We start from the raw sequence: 18,685 nt of genomic DNA, 5'->3' as shown, positions 1-18,685 counted from the left end.
ATAAATTTTTGATGACCACACAAGATCCCTTCCAACTCTGTAATAATATATCAATGTAATGTTCTAAACAAAATATACACATTTTGCTATCCAAAAGGGAATATTGTTGGTTTCTGTTTGGTCAGATTTTGTCTGACTGGCAAAATATTGATGAAAGATTAACAGATAATAACATTTGTAAGTGGTGCATTAAAAAGGCAGGATGGAGATTTGTAGATAAATAATAAATATTCAGTGCTAAAGTGTTTTGAATTGGAGATTCTTGAAAGGATTATATATTTTTGATGCATTGTGTCATTTCCATTAAATAACACTCTTAATATTTAAGTAATTCCCAAAATTACTGAATTTATATTCTCTTAGAAGTAAATACAGTGTTTTGGTAATTGCATGTGATAGTAAATATTTATTATGCAACTATAAATGTTAGATACTAAAATGAATAAATTACATTGATGATGTTCAGAGAAATACTTTTAATGCAAAATTATTGGGAAATTCTGGCAATTTATTTAGTAATTCTTTTATATCGCTAACAATTTCATTTACTGGGGCAGATATAAAACTCCAGTCTAGCAGGAAATGATGAAACTGTGTTAAAAAGTAGTGGTTAAGGCAGGGGTCAGCAATCTGAAACAGTGAAAGAGCCACTCTGAACCGGTTCCCTCACAAATGGAAAAACTGGGAGCCGCAAAAAATGTGTGCACATGCGCGTACATACGCACATGCGCAGAACAGGATTTGACTGAAGAGTGGAGCCAAGGCGAGATATGCACCTACCCTGCATATTTGAATTGATTGGTTGAACTTTTTTAGTCCCACTTTTTTTTTTTTGGACTGCACATGGCAGAGGACTGGGAGCCGCAGGAGATGGCTGAAAGAGCTGCATGAGGCTCCAGAGCCGCGGGTTGCAGACCTGTGGGTTAAGGCATCAGGAACCAGAAGACTTGCCTTAGGCATGAAAGCCAATTGAGTTATTTTGGACCATTTACTTTCTCTCAATTCACCTCAACTCACAGGGTTGTTGTGGGAAAATAGGAGGATGAAAGAGTATTAGATATGTTCACCACCTTGAGTTATTTTTAAAAACAATAAGAGCATAGTAAAATGTATTAAGTGAAATAAATAGTAAAATTATTAAATGTGAAAAACTATTAAATATAGATCCGACTGTTAAAAACCAATCAAAATATGTGTTTTTAAAACCGACAAAAGTTGGAGTCGACCAATTTTGGAGGGAGGGCATGGCATTTCAGAAAATAGCAGAGATTGCTTATCTTACTGGAATGTATTTCAGTTGCACAAGTTAAGTAAAAACATCACTAGCTATAACTGTGATTCTTGCAGTTAATAATAGCAATGCAATACTGGAAAGAAATATAGTGAAACACTGGAGTGGGTTAACCTTTTGCTTGCCTATTTGAAAGAAACATGGAATTCTGTTTAAAATGCAGTTTTAATTCTTGATCATCTTATTATTCCTTAATATCATTTCCTTTATCTTAAAGTGTTAAAATAACACTAAGAGCAACGTGAAGGTGATTTAATTTTTTGATTTATATCCCACCTTTCATTCAGGTATTCAGTATGGCAAATATAGCATTCCTTCTTCCCAGTTTTCTTCCACAAAAACAACCCTGTTGTGTAGCTAAGCGTGTACTAGAAGTTGGGTCTCCTGTTCCTAATCTATTCCCTTAACCACTATGCCTCTATTGTGCTATAGAAATGTAAATTCAACACACACACATATATAAACAGAAATTAAAAACTTATGTTCCATAATGCGGTGGCTCAGTGAGTTAGGACGCTGAGCTTGTCGATCAGAAAATCGGCAGTTTGGCGGGTCGAATCCCGAGTGCCGCGTAGCAGAGTGAGCGCCTGTTACTCGTCCCAGCTTCTGCCAACCTAGCAGTTCGAAAGCACGTAAAAAACGCAAGTAGAAAAATAGGGACCACTACGGTGGGAAGGTAACAGCGTTCCGTGCGCCTTTGGCGTCTAGTCATGCCAGCCACATGACCACGGAGACGTCCTTGGACAAGCGCTGGCTCTTCGGCTTTGAAACGGAGATGAGCACCGGCCCCTAGAGTTGGAAACAACTAGCACGCATGTGCGGGGGAACCTTTACCTCTGTTGGCAGCCTGTTTGGTTTTACTAATGCCTTCAATGCAACAGTGAACTACTGTACTACAGATACTTTGTTTCTTCTTTCTTCCATCAGGCATTCAGTTCTGCTAAGAAACCTTAAACCTCTTCCACAGGCAACTCCTTTGGAAACCTGGAGCACAGTACCAGGGAAGAAAATTAAAAAAACAACTTCGGTGCATGGACAAAATGTTCAGACTGGTATGAGTTTTTAATTTGAATTCTGTTGACTTGATTGCTGATCTGTTTTTGATTAACTGATGAAAAATATGTCTTCCAGATACAGATTGCAGTGGATCCAAAAATCCAAACAAGCTAATAAAAACTACATCAGTTCTGCCTCCTCGAATGCAAATCACAAGACAGCATCACTTGCCCAGTTTGGGGATGTCTTCTCAAAAGTCTTCTGCTCATCTCAAAACTCAAGGCAGAAATCCTCTACAAGCTGTTAGGTGACTAATATCTCATGCTCTTTGTCTACAACTTGACATTTTAAAGAGGAGTTACTAATGGCCCTTTCTTTGCTTTATTTCATTTCATTTTGGCTCAGTTTGAATTTCTTTTTCAAAATACTTATGAGTGAAGATAGAAGAGAAAAATAATTATTTACAAAATGTAAAAATTACATAGGAAATTATAAAATACTAAGACGAGAAAATATTCCTCTATTATTTTACTAATAAATTAAAGCTGATCTAATCATATCTCAGTTTGACTCTTTAAAGACTGTTATTAAAGTCATAGGTTAACAAAAACAGCAAAAATGATAGGACTTAATAGAATAATGAGACGAAACAAGAATTTCTAGCTAACGTGAAGAAAAATTGAAGGAACCAAAGTTATTTGTCTGAAGTGTTATGACATGTAGGAGATAAGCAGGCAGAGCTGGAAGACGGGGTTAAATGTGTCATCAGTTTGGAATAATTGCACAGCTACAAGAGACCCAAGACAAGTCCCTGCCATGAATTTTGTTGATCCTGGTCTAGTGTCACTTCAGCTTGGACTGTTAATTGACCCAATTCTTGTTTATAGGTAGCAGTAAACTCCTCAGTGCTTTACATTCAGTGAGTGTTCCTGGTTCTCTGCACCTGACAGACATCAGATAGAATCTAAAGACTGAAGACATTTTGTTAAGAGAAACCTAAACTTGGATTATGCAGAATTGTATGGGTGGTCCTCAATAATTGGAACTGGATATCTGTTGCTAAGTAATGTGGTTATAAAGTGTAGTATCACGTGACCCCACAGTTTAGTTATGGCACTCCTTGTTGCCTTTGTTAAGGGATGATTGTGAGTAATTAAGGGAGTCCCAGATGCCTTGTATGCAGACTAGCAGGCAGGTAAGGGACTGCTGCCAGGAGGGGGAGAACGCGTGGTCACCTGCAAGATGCAGTAGGGCTGAGGGTGGCTGCTGCCAGGAGGTGGATAATGTGTGAATGACTTAACAGAGTGATTTGCGAACTTCACTGCTGGCTTCCCTGTTGACTTTGCTTATGGGAAGTGTACAGGGAAGGTTGCAAATGGTGATTATGGGACTGTGGAATATTGCAATTGTCAGAAATGCAAGTGCTTGCTAAATGCCCAGATCATGGTCATGTGACTGGATGGATGCTTGGACCAGCTGGAGCTTTGAGAATCAGTCATAAGTGCCACTTGTTCAGCCTCAATGTTCGTTAATTGAGAACTATATGTACATGCAAAATTATAGTCAATTAACAATTTCCAAATTATGTTAAGATTAGTGCCAGATGGGGTTTTTTACATCGTTATTTTTTGACATTGAGGCATACTCACATATTCTGTCTCTCCTCTAGTGGAGAAATTAAATGCATTTTTTGTGGGGAAAAATCAGTATATTTTTGTAAGAATATATGATTTGGTGATGCTTAACCAAAAAAAGCTGGCAGGAATGGAAAGTCAACATTTAAAATTTGTATATTTCTGTGGTGATTCATCTTCCAGAACTGCTGAGTTTTGTGTCATTGCCACCATGTATGAATGAACATATGTTGCAATTTTGATACATTGATGTACTTTTTGATAGGATTATTCTCCTTAGATTTTCTGTTGAGAAACTAAATGTTTTTAAAGCAAGGCATAATTCAGAATATTAGATTTACCCCTTAAATTAGCAGAAGTGTAAACACAGGTTTTAATATTAACATTTTTGCTTTAAATGAAGATATGTTTCCAGTGATAAAAAAGTTTTAGATTAATTTGAAAGATAGGATTAGCTTTTAATCCAGCAATTTGGCAGTTCAAAGCAATCAACATCAGATGAAGCACCATTTGGCTACCACACATTGTACATGCAGAACCAGGATACCAGTTTCTAAAAACAAGAACAAATGAATATCTGAAATGCCATAAAAGGGTACTGGAGGGGTGTGATGGCTCAGTGATTAAAGATGTTGAACTTGTCACACGACAGTGTGAGCTCTCACTACTTGCCCCAGTTCCTACCAAACTATTATTTGAAAACATGCAAATGCGAGTAGATAAATAGGTACCACTTCGGTGGGAAGGTAACAGTGTTCCGTGCACTTTTGCGTATGGTCATGCTGGCTACATGGCCATGAAAGTGTCTTTGGACAATGCTGGGTCCCCCAGTTAAGCAATGGAGATGAGCACCACCCCACAGAGTCAGACACAACCGGACAAAGGAAATCTTTACTACTTTTTAAAAGGGTGATGAAACTGTTGCAGTTTTAATATATGTAATTTCTCCCCCAGAAAAACCGATTGCGAGACAGTGCAAGAATTGGACCACCCAAACAAGAATTGTAATGCTGGTCTTTCTCCAGAGGAACATAAAGAGAAAGAAGCTGTAAATGAAGTTAATTCACTTTATGAAATTCAATTCCAGGATAAAGAAGCTTTCCCTGCACTTTTGTTATGTGTGCTGGGTTTGTCATTGGACTGGGTGTATTCTGGACCACAGTACATTATTCTGTTCCAGTGAATAATGAAAGAGAGTTTGTCTTTCTCACAACTGAAATATTACCTGATATGTTTTGCTTTGCCACTTGAATCTGATATGTAGTATGGCACTTGAATAGTACAGACATTCTGCACCAATCCCAAGATGTCTAATAAGATAAACCAAATTCTAAAATGTTTTCTTTTCAGAACATGGGAATCCTTCAGACAATGTTGGCACCAGCATCCAGCTTAATTAGGTACATATTGGAGGCCAGTGCATCTAAGAGCTGCACAGTTTATGTAACTTAGCTTACGCAACTATACTGGACAGCTCTCTCATATTAATGACTTTAGACTCATCTCTAATAACTAATCAATGAGAGAAGCAACCTAGAACTAAGGAGAAACTTCCTGACAGTTAGAGCAATTAACCAGTGGAACCACCTGCCTCCAGAAGTGGTGAATGCTCCAACACTGGAAGTTTTTAAGAAGAGACTGGACAGCCATTTGTCCAAAATGCTCTAGGGTTTCCTGCCTGAGCAGGGGGTTGGAATAGATGACCTCCAAGGTCCTTCCAACTTTATTATTATTATTATTATTATTATTATTATTATTATTATTATTATTATTATTATTATTATTATTAGGGACGTGGTGGCTCAGTGGGTTAGGACGCTGAGCTTGTCTGTCAGAAGGTCGGCAGTTTGGCGGGTCAAATCCCGAGTGCCGCGTAACAGAGTGAGCGCCTGTTACTCGTCCCAGCTTCTGCCAACCTAGCAGTTCAAAAGCATGTAAAAATGCAAGAAGAAAAATAGGGACCACTACGGTGGGAAGGTAACAGCGTTCCGTGTGCCTTTGGCGTCTAGTCATGCCGGCCACATGACCACGGAGACGTCCTCGGACAAGCGCTGGCTCTTCGGCTTTGAAACGGAGATGAGCACCGGCCCTTAGAGTCGGAAACGACTAGCACGCATGTGCGGGGGAACCTTTACCTTTATTATTATTATTATTATTATTATTATTATTATTATTATTATTATTATTATTATTAAATTGAGGTATCAGTTTGATAACCAGACAAATAAGTGAGAAGGGTTACTAACAACACACTTTGCGTTCCTAAAACTATAAATAGTTTTTAGATATTAGATATTATCATTCTTTCCTCACTTAAGAAGCACAAAAGAGATTGGATAAGTATGCGGCCATCCAAGAAATATATACACTAATACGTTCTACTGTAGGGGCAAAGAAAAATTTTACACTATAATATTAGTAATTCACAAGACTCATCTGATCCATTAATTTGTGCAGAAATTAGTTTTCAGATATTTATTACAATGAAGTTATGTATGGTGAAGGGAGCATAACCACAACCTGATCTTCCTTGTTTTGTTCATAGGCTGGACACATTCAGTATTTTATGGTATTTCTCTTTTCGAGTAGTATTTTGTTTAATAAATAGTATTTTCTCATGTTCCTCATTGCGGTTTTAAAAATCAGAGGGAATTTTGTGATGCAGAATATTTGCTAAACTAAGGAAGAAAAGCATTTAAAATTGTAGCTCTTCAGGTTTTACCATTGTGCAAATAACAGGAAAAATTATTTGCATTGGTACTCAAGACCAGGAAGTTCAAAGGAACAGTTAGTCATTTTGTTGCTGAGATTAATAATTCATTCTCAGTTTAGGGAAATTACCTGACTTGGATTTTAACTGCATACTAGATGCCCCATAATTTCTTGGGTCATTATTTCAAAGATGTTTCCTTACCTAAACAGATAATGGGCAGGTAGTAAAGTAGTGGGAATTAGAGCAAGTTCTGATTTTCTGCTGGCTTTCCTATTGATTTTGCTTGTGGGAAGCTGGTGGGTAGTATTGGAAACCATGATTGTGTGACGGTGGTGTGGCAGTGCTGTAGCAGCCACAACTGCCAATACAGCTGGTCTGAAAATCTTTGAAATTTCAATCCTATGGGAATAGTGGGTCACAAATTTTGGAAGCATTCTTTAACTTATTCCATTTGAGAAAATTGTTGCCCTATGATGCACCTTTTCGCCCACTGAAGGTGAGAAACAGAAGAGTTTTAATAATAATATAAATTAGAGGGAAGAAGATAATTTTTAGGCCTATAATTCTTAGCACTATTATTAGTACACAATATCTGAGGTATCCTGTTATTTTTCTTAAGAAAAAGAACAGTGAAGAAAATTAATTTTGCTAAGATTACCTCATCTTACTGGGCAACTTGGTAAAATTATTAAGGCTTCATAGGAACATATTAACCTAAATTTTGAGTATAAGGATTTTGTGGCTCTTGTTTACCAGGACTTTCATATAAAATTAGGAGTTCCCTCAGTTCATATTTGATTCTTTCAGAATCCACCTGTGTCTCAAGTAGCTACACAGACTAATGAGACCTTTGCATGGCAAACACCCCAAGTTCCTAATGGGAGAAGAATCGACAACCTGAAGGAAGAACAGGTGACAAAAAATAAAGATGCAAAGGATGAGAAAGGTATGAACAAAGGTAGAACAAAGGGCTTCCTTTGGATTGACAACCAATATATTTTCATATTAAATATATTAACATATTGTTCAGTAAAGGAGATAACGTAGTAAAAGAATACTACTAGCGAGGGTTTGGAGACCCTAAAATCTTGGTGTATTTTCAGACCATGGATGAATAAGCCTATGCCATTCCATATTATTAAATTTCAGGTTCCCGTGTTGTTGGTTATATTGGCTAGAGATGATACAGAAGTTCGTAACATCTGAAAGTTGCAATACCTGCTTTCCGATATTTTGTGATTCCATTAATTTTGCTGCTTTCTTACACATTATTGCAGTGTCTAATCTTGAGCAGATTCTTGCAGATCAGAAGTTGGATCCCAGAATGTCTAAGGTAAGCATGGTGCACTCTGATGCATCCTGAAGCATCTTTTCTTCTTTTGCAAAATGGATACCATCAAATATCCTTTTTAATTTGCAGGACACTAAGAAGGATATAGCTGCTGCAAGTATATCATCTCCCTCAAGCAATGGAAATATTCATTCACTACCGATTGAGCAAGTAAGAGATGTATGCTTAACTTTATGTAGCCGTTTCAGGGGAAAGATTACATTAATTGCCTAAAACTTGAGTTTTAGGCAAATTGTTGAAGTTCATATTTCTTCTGTTGGTATTTTGAATACAATTATTAAAAATACATTGCAACAATCCTGTCAGAATTGCTAGAATATATAATGTAAATTATTCACTAAAGATAATGTGTCTTTTTTTACAAGTTTTATTAATTTTTTAATTTTACATTCAGATATTTGTGAAGCAATACGGTGGTTGGGTACAAAAGTAAACAATTGCAAATAACAAATTATTTGTAAATAGCTTAAGTTGCGTCAACAAAGATTCCCTCTCCGATTCCTTTAGTTTTGACATAATCAAATTAAATGAATTAATACATTTCTAATTGTGACATAATGAATTAGAAGAATTTTCAATATATTTTCACTTATATATATCCATATCCTGTTTTTAATTTTTACCTAATTGCAATAGAATATCCTGGAATAGCCTATGATATATAAAAAAAGAAAAAAAAAACCTTAATTTTTGGGTAACCCACATTTCCCTATTTCAATAAAAAGTATTTCTCCTGTCTACAGAACTTCCATTATTCATTTCAATACATTCTTATTTTTACAAGTAAATTCTATTTATCATCTAAATAATTCACCAATTATTAAAAAATATCTTTTGTTATATCCTTCCAAATTATATAATATAAATCAATTCTAATAGCCCACTTTCTTTTCCCTTAAAGTTAAATATAAGGTCAGTTTATATATCATTGCAACAAGTATATTCTATATGTCATCTTAATAATTCATCCATCATTATTAAAATAATGTCTTTTATTATATCATTCCAAATTTTATAATATAGTTCAGTTATGTTCTAATAGCTTAATTCTGTTTTCCCTTAACAATCTAATACTAAATATAAAATCAGTTTATATTTTTTAAGGATTCCCCTTAGCTCATTATTATTTTTTTGTTAAGCTCTATTCTTACAAATCCCAAGAAAGCGACAAGTCTAATTTTTAAAATCTAACTCTTGCCTTCTTTTTGTGCCAATCAAGCTTCCATATTGGTGCCTTTAGATTCTCAGATGTGTCTCCCTTTCTTCCTACACACATTGTTTGAATCCAGTTTTGCAAAGAAAATGTCCCCTTTGTAGTCATTGAAGAGTTGCTTTAATAGCTCAATTTTCAATGTTTGGTGTAATGTAAATGTCATTAATTCAGTCTGGTCTTTTTCTTCTTCCAATTCCATCTGGCTTAGGTTAAAAGTAGTAACTGATGTTATGGTTATCAATTGATTGGCTGGGTCCTCAACGTACTGTATTTGAAGGCCTTTAATATCTTCCCTCTTAATGTTGCTTTCTTCGGGTACTGTTGTTTTTTGAGTTGTAGGTTTTATAGTTGAGATTGAGGTTTGGGCTTCAAAGTTCTCTGTAAATTGTGTTTGTTGTTCTTTAAAGTCTCCTATCTTAGTGTTAGTTTCTACTTGTTCAGTTTGTTTTTGGATTGTCAATTCATCATTTAGGGTCAAAGTTTGATTTGGTAGCTTTAAGCTGTCAGACTTATCTTGCAGTTTGGCTTTAATTTGCTCAGTCATTGCCAAGAGTGTATCAAGAATCAGTTTGTAATTAAGTGGTGGGATATATTCTTCCATTTCGTTGATGTTTGTAGATGAGTCTTTCATGGAGGCTATTTTAATAAGAATCAATAATTGTCCACCTCCAATATTCCTAAAGATTGTTTTCAGTGCCAGGTGTTCCCAATTCTTTTCTTGTCTTTGAAAATAATGTCAATAATAATGTTAAATAATGTTATTCAGTCAGCTCTCACAATTTTAAAAAAAGTTTACTTGCTGTACCAGGTTTCTCCACAAGATGTCATCAATACCATATAGAATAAGATTTAAAGTCTTTTTCCAGATTAATAGAAAGCTTTTGTTCAATTAGTCTGTTTCCCCCCCTTAATTCACAGCTTAAGCAGGAAATAGGGTGGTAGGTCCCCACAAAAATAGAAGCTTTTTAGTAAGTACAAATAAGATTGCTTAATTTGTTTGCTTAATCATTTGATTTCTTTTAAGGCTTTAAAATTTATTCCCCAAGTATGCAGCCGCCGGTCTCAAAATTTAGGGGGAAGAAATTTTTTGGAAAAGTCCCACAGGAAGGTAGTTAGGGGAATAAGAAAAGTACGGTCTCACCCAGGTCCTCCAGATTGCTTTGCTGTGCTAGATGGTGCTTTGGGCTTTTGGCAGGGAATGCCTTAGTGATCAGCCATGTTGATGGCCGATCTTTTCTTCATTGGGCCAAAAGAGCTGCTCCGGATTCAAGAGGAGGGCTGCTGCCTTTCTGCGATCACAGGGAGGGCCTCCTTATGGTGGTTGCCTCTCCAGGGTGACTTTTGACCCTTTTCAGGGTCCTCCAAGGAAAAAGGATTGGATGGCAGGGAGAGAACTCTTCCTGCATGTCCGCAAGCGCTGCGCGTGCAAACCAGAAGCCAATAACATGTCTTAACTAAGGATATTTAGTATGTCTAATAGGCTACCAAGTCCCACATCAGATGTCTGTCAACCTTGTAGCTTTATTGGATTTCTGACATTTGACAAATTCAACACTGTTCACTGTGAATGCCTTTGGAGTCAAGCAGAGCAACTGAAGCTTTCTTTCCTTCCTCCCTCTTTCTTTCTCTCTCTCTCTCCCTCTTTTTCTTTTTCCCAAGAAATTGGCTGCATGTTGGAAAATATATTCTTGATCTAATTAAATAGAATATTTTTAAAATATTTTTTGGGTGGAGCAATGAAAATGTGGGAAGGGAGACTGAATATTAAGCTACTTCAGATTGAGTTGCCCTTATTAAAGATGGTAGGACTGTGTAATGTGTATTGTTAATTTGCCTTAAATTGTCTTGCAGTAAGGATGTTTTATATGCAACTGATCATGGAATGCAAATGCTGCCAATGATGTTTTGCCCATGTTCCCTGCATAGTTCCAGGAAGGCAAGACAGGTTCAACTTAAGGGGACTGAGCAAAGAATTGGGCTATAAAATTGCGAAATTAATTTTCTGATTTTAAAACTGAATTAGATTGTTTTAATTTAAAATATATTAAAAATGATTAAAAATAATTAAAAGTCCATATTATTTTTACAGGAACCTTTATCAGGTATAAATGCTACCCCATCTCCAACTGTTCCTGAAATACATTTGCCTCCCACTGTGCCTTCTGTACCAGCTCTTATGCCCGCTTGGTCAAGTGAGTCAATAGACTACGGATTAACAGGTTTGTAGGAGAAAAGCCCTTTTAGTCCTAAACTGGTTTTTCCATAGACGATTGTTAGCACTTTTATACTAACCAATATTTGGTATTCAGAGGCCAGATTAAAATAACGTCTGTTACTTTACATGTGTGTGTGCGTGTGCACGCACCCACGCATAAATGCTTGATATTGTGGTTTCTTATTCATACACACACACACACACACACGCTTCTGCATTTCAAATACATTCATAGCAGTACATAATAAAAGTAACTATAAAAGTAATATAGAAATTATCCAAAAAGGCCATATTTCACAGTTGAAAAACCAAGTATTGCTCATGTTGTACTTCATTTCACCCTCTGCTCTGCAAACATTCTGATGCTTGGGGCCTTCAGTAATGGTTTTGGTTGAATTTGTACTTTTCTCCGCCTGTCATGGATGATTTGAGAATAGCAGCTTCTTTTTCAGTTGCTTAGATTTAAGTTTGTGTTTTTCCTTGTTTATATTTTAGGTGTTCCATCCCAGATTCCTGTGTCCTCTGTGATACCAACATCAACCATTGGACTAGATTCAACTCTGAGTCAGGCAACCTCCATTCCAGTAACACTCCAAGCAGTTAATCAGCCTTTAATACCTATGCCTCAAACACTGAATCTTTATCAGGATCCCTTGTACCCAGGATTCCCAATAAATGAAAAGGGGGAACGTGTTATTACTTCTCCATATTCCTTGTGTGGTACAGGAGAAGATCTGCCAAATGGTAAAAGTTGTCCCTTCTTTATCAAATGAAGTGTGTGTGTGTGTGTGTGTGTGTGTGTGTGTGTGTGTGTGTAAGTGGTGACAGTAGTGGGAAATGCTGTATATCTAATAGTAGTTTCAACTGTTGCTCTCTATATAAAACTCCATAAAAGTGGAATAAGCATGAAGAGGATGACTATTATATGAAGGAAGTTGTCTCAGTTATCTATTTTTACAGTTTTAACATAAATGTAGAGAAAAGCTAAATTTTCATTTGGTAATTGAAACAAGCTTGACAAAAGGATTCTGATCATAACTTACTTCCTAAGTATTTAAAAATAAGGGCTGCAGATCAGCTAAATATGTAATTGATGTTTATTTTTATTGGATAGCTTAGATCACCAAAAGTGCAAGTAATAACTACGAGGAAAAAATTAATGTGCTATTCCAAGTTACCATTTTATTAATTTGTCCTTAATGTCTCCTTTCCTTACTCCAACTTTTACATTGATGAGTGTAAAGTGGAGATTAAGTTTATATTCCACTTCTAGCATTATATGATCAGTTTGATCTAGAAAACAACATACTTTACAAATGAAACCATGATGGACAATATATGATCTGGAATCATTATGTATATAATATTAATAAAATATATATTCTGGAGTTTGTGAAAGAAATCAAAGCATCTTCCATCAGTGATTTGTGCAAGGTTGTTGCTATTTGTGAGTGCTTAACTCTTCATCTCTCCCACGCCTTTATTAAAAAAAACTCATAGAAACATAGATGATACTGTGATTATTATATATAATAGATCATTTTATTTTTGAAGAGCTGGGTTAATTCTTTTTTTTTTCTATATTGTATTGGCAATAACACATAAACCAATATAACTGTAAAGCTTTAGCAATATAAACACATTTTGACTGCTGAATTTGTTTTAATTTATATACATAAATTGAACAATATTTTTGTTTCTTTTCATGAAGATAAAAATATCCTCAGATTTTTCTTCAATCTTGGCGTAAAGGTAATTATCAACATTCTCTGTTTTGTAGAATTGTGCAAAAAGTTGAATGATTTTGAAAATATTGTTTAAAAACTGTAATATTAGAATAACTAGCCATAGGTATTCTCACTATAAACCCAAGGTTATGAATTTAACTTAATACTCCTGCCTCCTATTTTCCCAACAACAACTCAGTGAGATGGATTGAGCTAAGAAAGACATTGATTATCACAAAGTCACCAGTCAGCTTTCATGCCTAAAGGAGGTGTAGAACTGACAGTCTCTTGGTTTCTAGGCCAACACCTTAACCACTATACCAAACTAGCTGTACAGAACAGCTTGCCAGCATTCTAGAAATATGTCCCTAGTTTTTGTTGTATTTCTGTCATTAAAAATTTCCAAGCTATATTACAAGAAAAATGGTGACTTATTTTAAATATACTTTTACAAATAAAAAGTTACAACAGAGTTACCAAGTTACCATGTTGTAGAAAAAGTTGGTTTATATAACTAGTCATTATAATCTACATGTTTATTTCACATTAGCTCAGGGCAGTGGAATAATCCTGTTTGCTGTTTACTGTTTTTGATTAACACAGGGGAGATGACTATTACTTTCTGGATATTTAGGATTAATTCCATTAGTTCCATCCATCATGGCCACTTAACAATGTTTATGGAAATTGTAGTTCAAAACAGTTGGAAGGCACAAGGATGTCTATCCCTAGCCTACACACACACACACACACACACACACACACACACATATATAATTAAAATATATATTACCATGGAAGAATAATAAACTAAGCAATGCTTAGAACATGTTCATAAAGTTAATGTTGGAAACTGGCCAGCGTTATGTGAGCTTAGAGGGAGACCTCCAGAAAATATTAAGGTCTTATAGGCTAGACTGGAGAGTTTTTAAAAAAGCATTTCAGCAGAAGGCAACAGCTTTCTACTTCCTTACAGTTGTCAAGAAGACTTCAAAAGGATATTAATGAAATCAATAGGAGTCAAGCTTTAGTTTTACATTATCTTGAATATAGCATTGTCTACTGCTGTGAATTGTATGGAAACCTCATGACTTGGATCTTCTCAACATAGCCCCCATGGCTTTTCTGCATATGTGCCCATTCAGAGCATGTGCTGTTGGATTTTTGATGCTTTTATGAAGAGTGTTGGTATATTTGTAAGAAATATAATTGTTACTAGTAATTATTTATAAGAGTACATCTTCAGCCCAGAACAATTATTTTATGCATGAAATAAAACAATGCAGTAAAATGTAATAATTTATAAAATAATAATCTGATCTATTTTTAAAATGTAATGAAAATTGTCTTTGTTGCGTTTCTTCAGGCATACAGTTATCCCATGTGGGCGCCGCACACATATTTGTACCCTCTGCATCAAGCTTACCTGAATGCCTGTAGAATGTACCCAAAGGTGCCAGTCACAATGTATTCTCATCATCCTTGGATGCAGGAGATACCTTTGACTCAGAATGAAAATGAACAAATAGATGGTCCATTCCATGAACCAAATAGCATCAGAATAAATGGACAAAGTCTGCAGACTGATACTATGTCTTCACCCATGCCCCTGTTTATACATGCTACCCAAGTGCCTGAAAGTCAAGGACTTGTCTGCGTAGAGTCTGAGAATCCAACACAAGCATTACAAGCTGATTATGAGGAGTCCCTAGGAAGTAAAAATATATTTCCACAACCTCCATTTGGGCAGAATCCATTTTTAGGTTCTGTACCACTTACATCAGTTTTCCCTCAATTTTGGTATGGCTATCCTGTTCCAAGTTATATTGAAAATTCTGGATTGAGGGAAGTTGTGCCACCTGAGGCCAAGAGAGATGATACAGTTTTGTCTGAGGAGGAAACTTCTTCAGTTCCAGTTGCTGAGTGTGCCGAGCCACTTCAGAAAGCCAAGAATGAAAGAAATCTCCAAGGCATACCTCTCCCTAAAACTGCCATCAAGAATGAATGTAATATCCTAAATAAAACCTCAGCCCGAGTGCCTAAAGATCAGCAGACCAGTCCTGCTATCCTACCTACTACACAAACAAAATCTCGATTCCAAAACGTCTCTCCCACAGAAACGCAGGATGTCAGGAGACAAACATCAACTTCAAAATCTGAATTTAAAAATGTTCTTGGCCATAAAGAAAAGAGTAACAAGTCTAATGCATATATATCAGTAAGTGGGGAGGAAAGTAGAGTACCAAGGGCAAGGGAAGAGAGCTCTGAAGATGAGCATGAAGTATCTGATATGCTTAGAAGCGGCCGATCAAAACAATTTTATAATCAGACTTGTGGTGGTGGTAGACGACCTAGAAGTGAAAGGAGCTATCTACCTGGGAGAGGAGGCTATCAGTATCCAAAAAATGAGGAACCATGGAAAGGGTCATCTACCGGAAATAGAGGGGAAAGCTCGCATTATCACCGCAATTTCAGAGGGAGGCCATATCGGAATGAGAGGAGAAGATCAAACATGGGAGATAGTCACCGAGGGCTACAATTGTTTTAACTATCAAAATCTAGACATTCAACATACATATGAATGCTGAGATATATGCTCAAGGCATATATATTTCTGCTTTTCTTAAAGATCAGAAAATGTTTTTTGTTTTGTCAAAGGAAAGATGTGGGGCCTTTCAGAAATTTAAGTGGTTAGTTATAACTTTTGGCAATTGATAAAAACTATTTTGCTTTGTGTTTGAAACATAAAAAGTGTGTTTTTGTTTGAGTTTTATTTTTCCCACGAAGATTTAAGTTTGTGATAGGGAAGAAAAAGAGGCTATAGTGAAAAGTTACTATGGTTATTTCATACCTGATAAAAGAACAATGCAGCAAATACACTGTATAGCATAGCCTATGGTATGTTGAGTCTGAGGACTCTCAAATCACTAGACTTCATTTTTTATATGCTTCCAATCCAAAGCTTTTCATCTCAAAAAACTTGTGAAACCTGAATGTGAGACTTCATTTTGCTTCATTTAAAATACCTTATTTTTTTGCAATCACTATTTTTGTCTTAAGATGGTTTACTGTGTTTTATTCATAATGTGTGTGTGTGTGCACGTATTTCTTGAACTACTTAAAAAAATCAAACTCCAAATACCACATGGGTAGTGATGAATTCTTCCAAGGAGTCCTAACGTAGGAATGACTAATAGTGCCTATGCGAAAATATGTATATAAAACAAAAGTAGATGCTGTGCATTTCCAAAATAATTTTACAACTGTTACAAATGAACCTTTGAGATAGTTTTGCACTGAAAATTCCTTAAATGAACTATAGGAGAGATGTATGAAATAGATTAAACAGCATTTGTCTTGTACTGTGGGTTATTGAGGCTTTTTTCTTTTGTTGTTCAGCATGTTTTCATTGATAAAAAGTGTAATTAAAAACAATTTAGTTATTATAGAGAGATTTCTAACTTCACACTGTCATTCTATGTGCTTTCCTATGGTATTGCGAGATGTTGCAAATCTATATACTACATTTTTTCTATTCTGTAAAACCAATTTGTGTACAGCTGTGTGTGTGTGTGTGTGTAAAATGTGATTACTTTTACCATAACTTTTTTGATCAGAGGAATTGAGTGATACTTGGTAAATTCCCTTAATATACACTTGTTGTATAATTAAATAGTTGCCCTTTTTGATATAGATTTGAACTGTTGGCTTATGCATCTACTTCTGTGTGTACTATACCAGAAGTGACTTAAATTTTGGACTGAAACTAATTAAAAGTTACACCTGCAGCTCAAATCACTGGTCCCTGAAACATAAGGAAATCTTAAATACTATTTTGTTAAAAAAAACCATTGGTAAAACAAAAAGTAATGAATACTATCATTTTGTCATCAACTGAAATAATTTGTGCATTGAAAATTCAACTAACTTAGCTCTTCTGTCCTTTGTTCCAGAATAATACCATGTTTCCCCTCCTTGGTACCCCTCTAAGGCAGAAATTCCTATATATTATAATCAATTACCGTAGTCCATTTTCCCAGAAGTGCAAATAAGTGCAATTCTTTTGGAAGAATCCACAGGTATACATAGGTATTATAGATAGAATGTGAAGCTTAGATAACACAGTTGCCTTTAGGCTAATTTAGTTTATATCCTTTCTTGAATTTTTGCTAACATTGATAATAGCCTTCCTTTACTGTCATTGAATGCAAAATTCCAGAGAATAGCTAGAAGAGATAAGAATGCCTTCTTAAATGAACAGTGAAAAGAAATAGAAGAAAACAATAGAATAGGGAGGACCAGAGATCTTTTCAAGAAAATTGGAGAGATGAAGGGAACGTTCAATGCAAAAATGGGCATGATAAAGGACCAAAATGGCAGGGACCTAACAGAGGCAGAAGAGATTAAGAAGAGATGGCAAAATTACACAGAAGAACTATACAAGAACGAGCTTAACGTCCCTGATAATCACAATGAGGTGGTCACTGACCTCGAGCCAGACATCCTAGAATGTGAAGTGAAGTGGGCCTTAGAAAAGCTTAGCAACAACAAAGCTAGTGGAGGTGACAGTATTAAAGCTGAGCTATTCAAAATCTTAAAAGACGATGCAGTAAAAGTGCTACACTCAATTTGTCAGCAAATTGGGAAAACTCAACAGTGGCCACAGGATTGGAAAAGATCAGTTTACATTCCAATTCCAAAGAAAGGCACTGCCAAAGAATGTTCAAACTATTGCACCATTGCACTCATTTCTCATGCTAGTAAAGTTATGCTTAAAATCCTACAAGCTAGACTTCAGCAGTATGTGGATCGAGAACTACCAGAAGTACAGGCAGGATTTAGAAGAGGCAGAGGAATGAGAGATCAAATTGCCAACATACGCTGGATCATGGAGAAAGCTAGAGAGTTCCAGAAAAACATCTACTTCTGCTTCATTGACTATGCTAAAGCCTTTGATTGTGTGGATCACAACAAACTGTGGCAAGTCCTTAAACAGATGGGTGTACCAGACCATCTTATTTGTCTCTTGAGAAACCTATATGTGGGCCAAGAAGCAACAGTGAGAACTGGACACGGAACCACAGATTGGTTCAAAATTGGGAAAAGAGTCTGGCAAGGCTGTATACTGTCGCCTTGCCTATTTAACTTATATGCAGAGCACATCATGAGAAAGGCAGGGCTAGAGGAATCCAAAGTTGGAATTAAGATTGCCGGAAGAAATATAAACAACCTAAGATATGCAGATGATACCACTCTAATGGCAGAAAGTGAAGAGGAACTGAAGAGTCTCTTGTTGCGAGTGAAGAAGGAGAGTGCAAAACTTGGGTTGAAACTAAATATTAAGAAAACGAAGATCATGGCATCCGGCCCTCTCAATTCCTGGCAAATAGATGGGGAGGAAATGGAGGTAGTGACAGATTTTATTTTCCTGGGCTCCAAGATCACTGCAGATGGAGACTGTAGCCAAGAAATTAAAAGACGCTTGCTCCTCGGGAGAAAAGCCATGACAAATCTAGACAGCACACTAAAAAGCAGAGAATTGAGG

The 18,685-nt window shown here is 36.0% G+C and overlaps 1 protein-coding gene across 2 annotated transcripts in view; it reads left to right on the top strand.

Annotated features, from left to right (window-relative positions):
• The window catches only part of OTUD4 (OTU deubiquitinase 4), a 38,841-nt gene extending 21,120 nt beyond the window's left edge, over positions 1-17,721 (top strand). The window contains exons 12-21 of one of the 2 annotated variants that reach the window (XM_083367764.1): positions 2,219-2,343; positions 2,423-2,594; positions 4,876-5,035; positions 7,442-7,580; positions 7,912-7,967; positions 8,055-8,144; positions 11,288-11,417; positions 11,909-12,157; positions 13,125-13,165; positions 14,507-17,721. In XM_083367764.1, the coding sequence (XP_083223890.1) occupies positions 2,219-2,343; positions 2,423-2,594; positions 4,876-5,035; positions 7,442-7,580; positions 7,912-7,967; positions 8,055-8,144; positions 11,288-11,417; positions 11,909-12,157; positions 13,125-13,165; positions 14,507-15,688 (2,344 nt within the window). In that variant the 3' untranslated portion in view covers positions 15,689-17,721. The remainder of the gene's footprint in view (positions 1-2,218; positions 2,344-2,422; positions 2,595-4,875; positions 5,036-7,441; positions 7,581-7,911; positions 7,968-8,054; positions 8,145-11,287; positions 11,418-11,908; positions 12,158-13,124; positions 13,166-14,506) is intronic. The other variant, XM_083367765.1, reaches the window with a different exon arrangement.
• Positions 17,722-18,685: the final 964 nt, after the last annotated feature.

The sequence above is a fragment of the Vipera ursinii genome, assembly GCF_947247035.1.
Source record: "Vipera ursinii genome assembly, chromosome: 7".
Classification (NCBI taxonomy): Eukaryota; Metazoa; Chordata; class Lepidosauria; order Squamata; family Viperidae; genus Vipera; species Vipera ursinii.
This window is presented reverse-complemented; position numbering and strand designations above follow the sequence as displayed.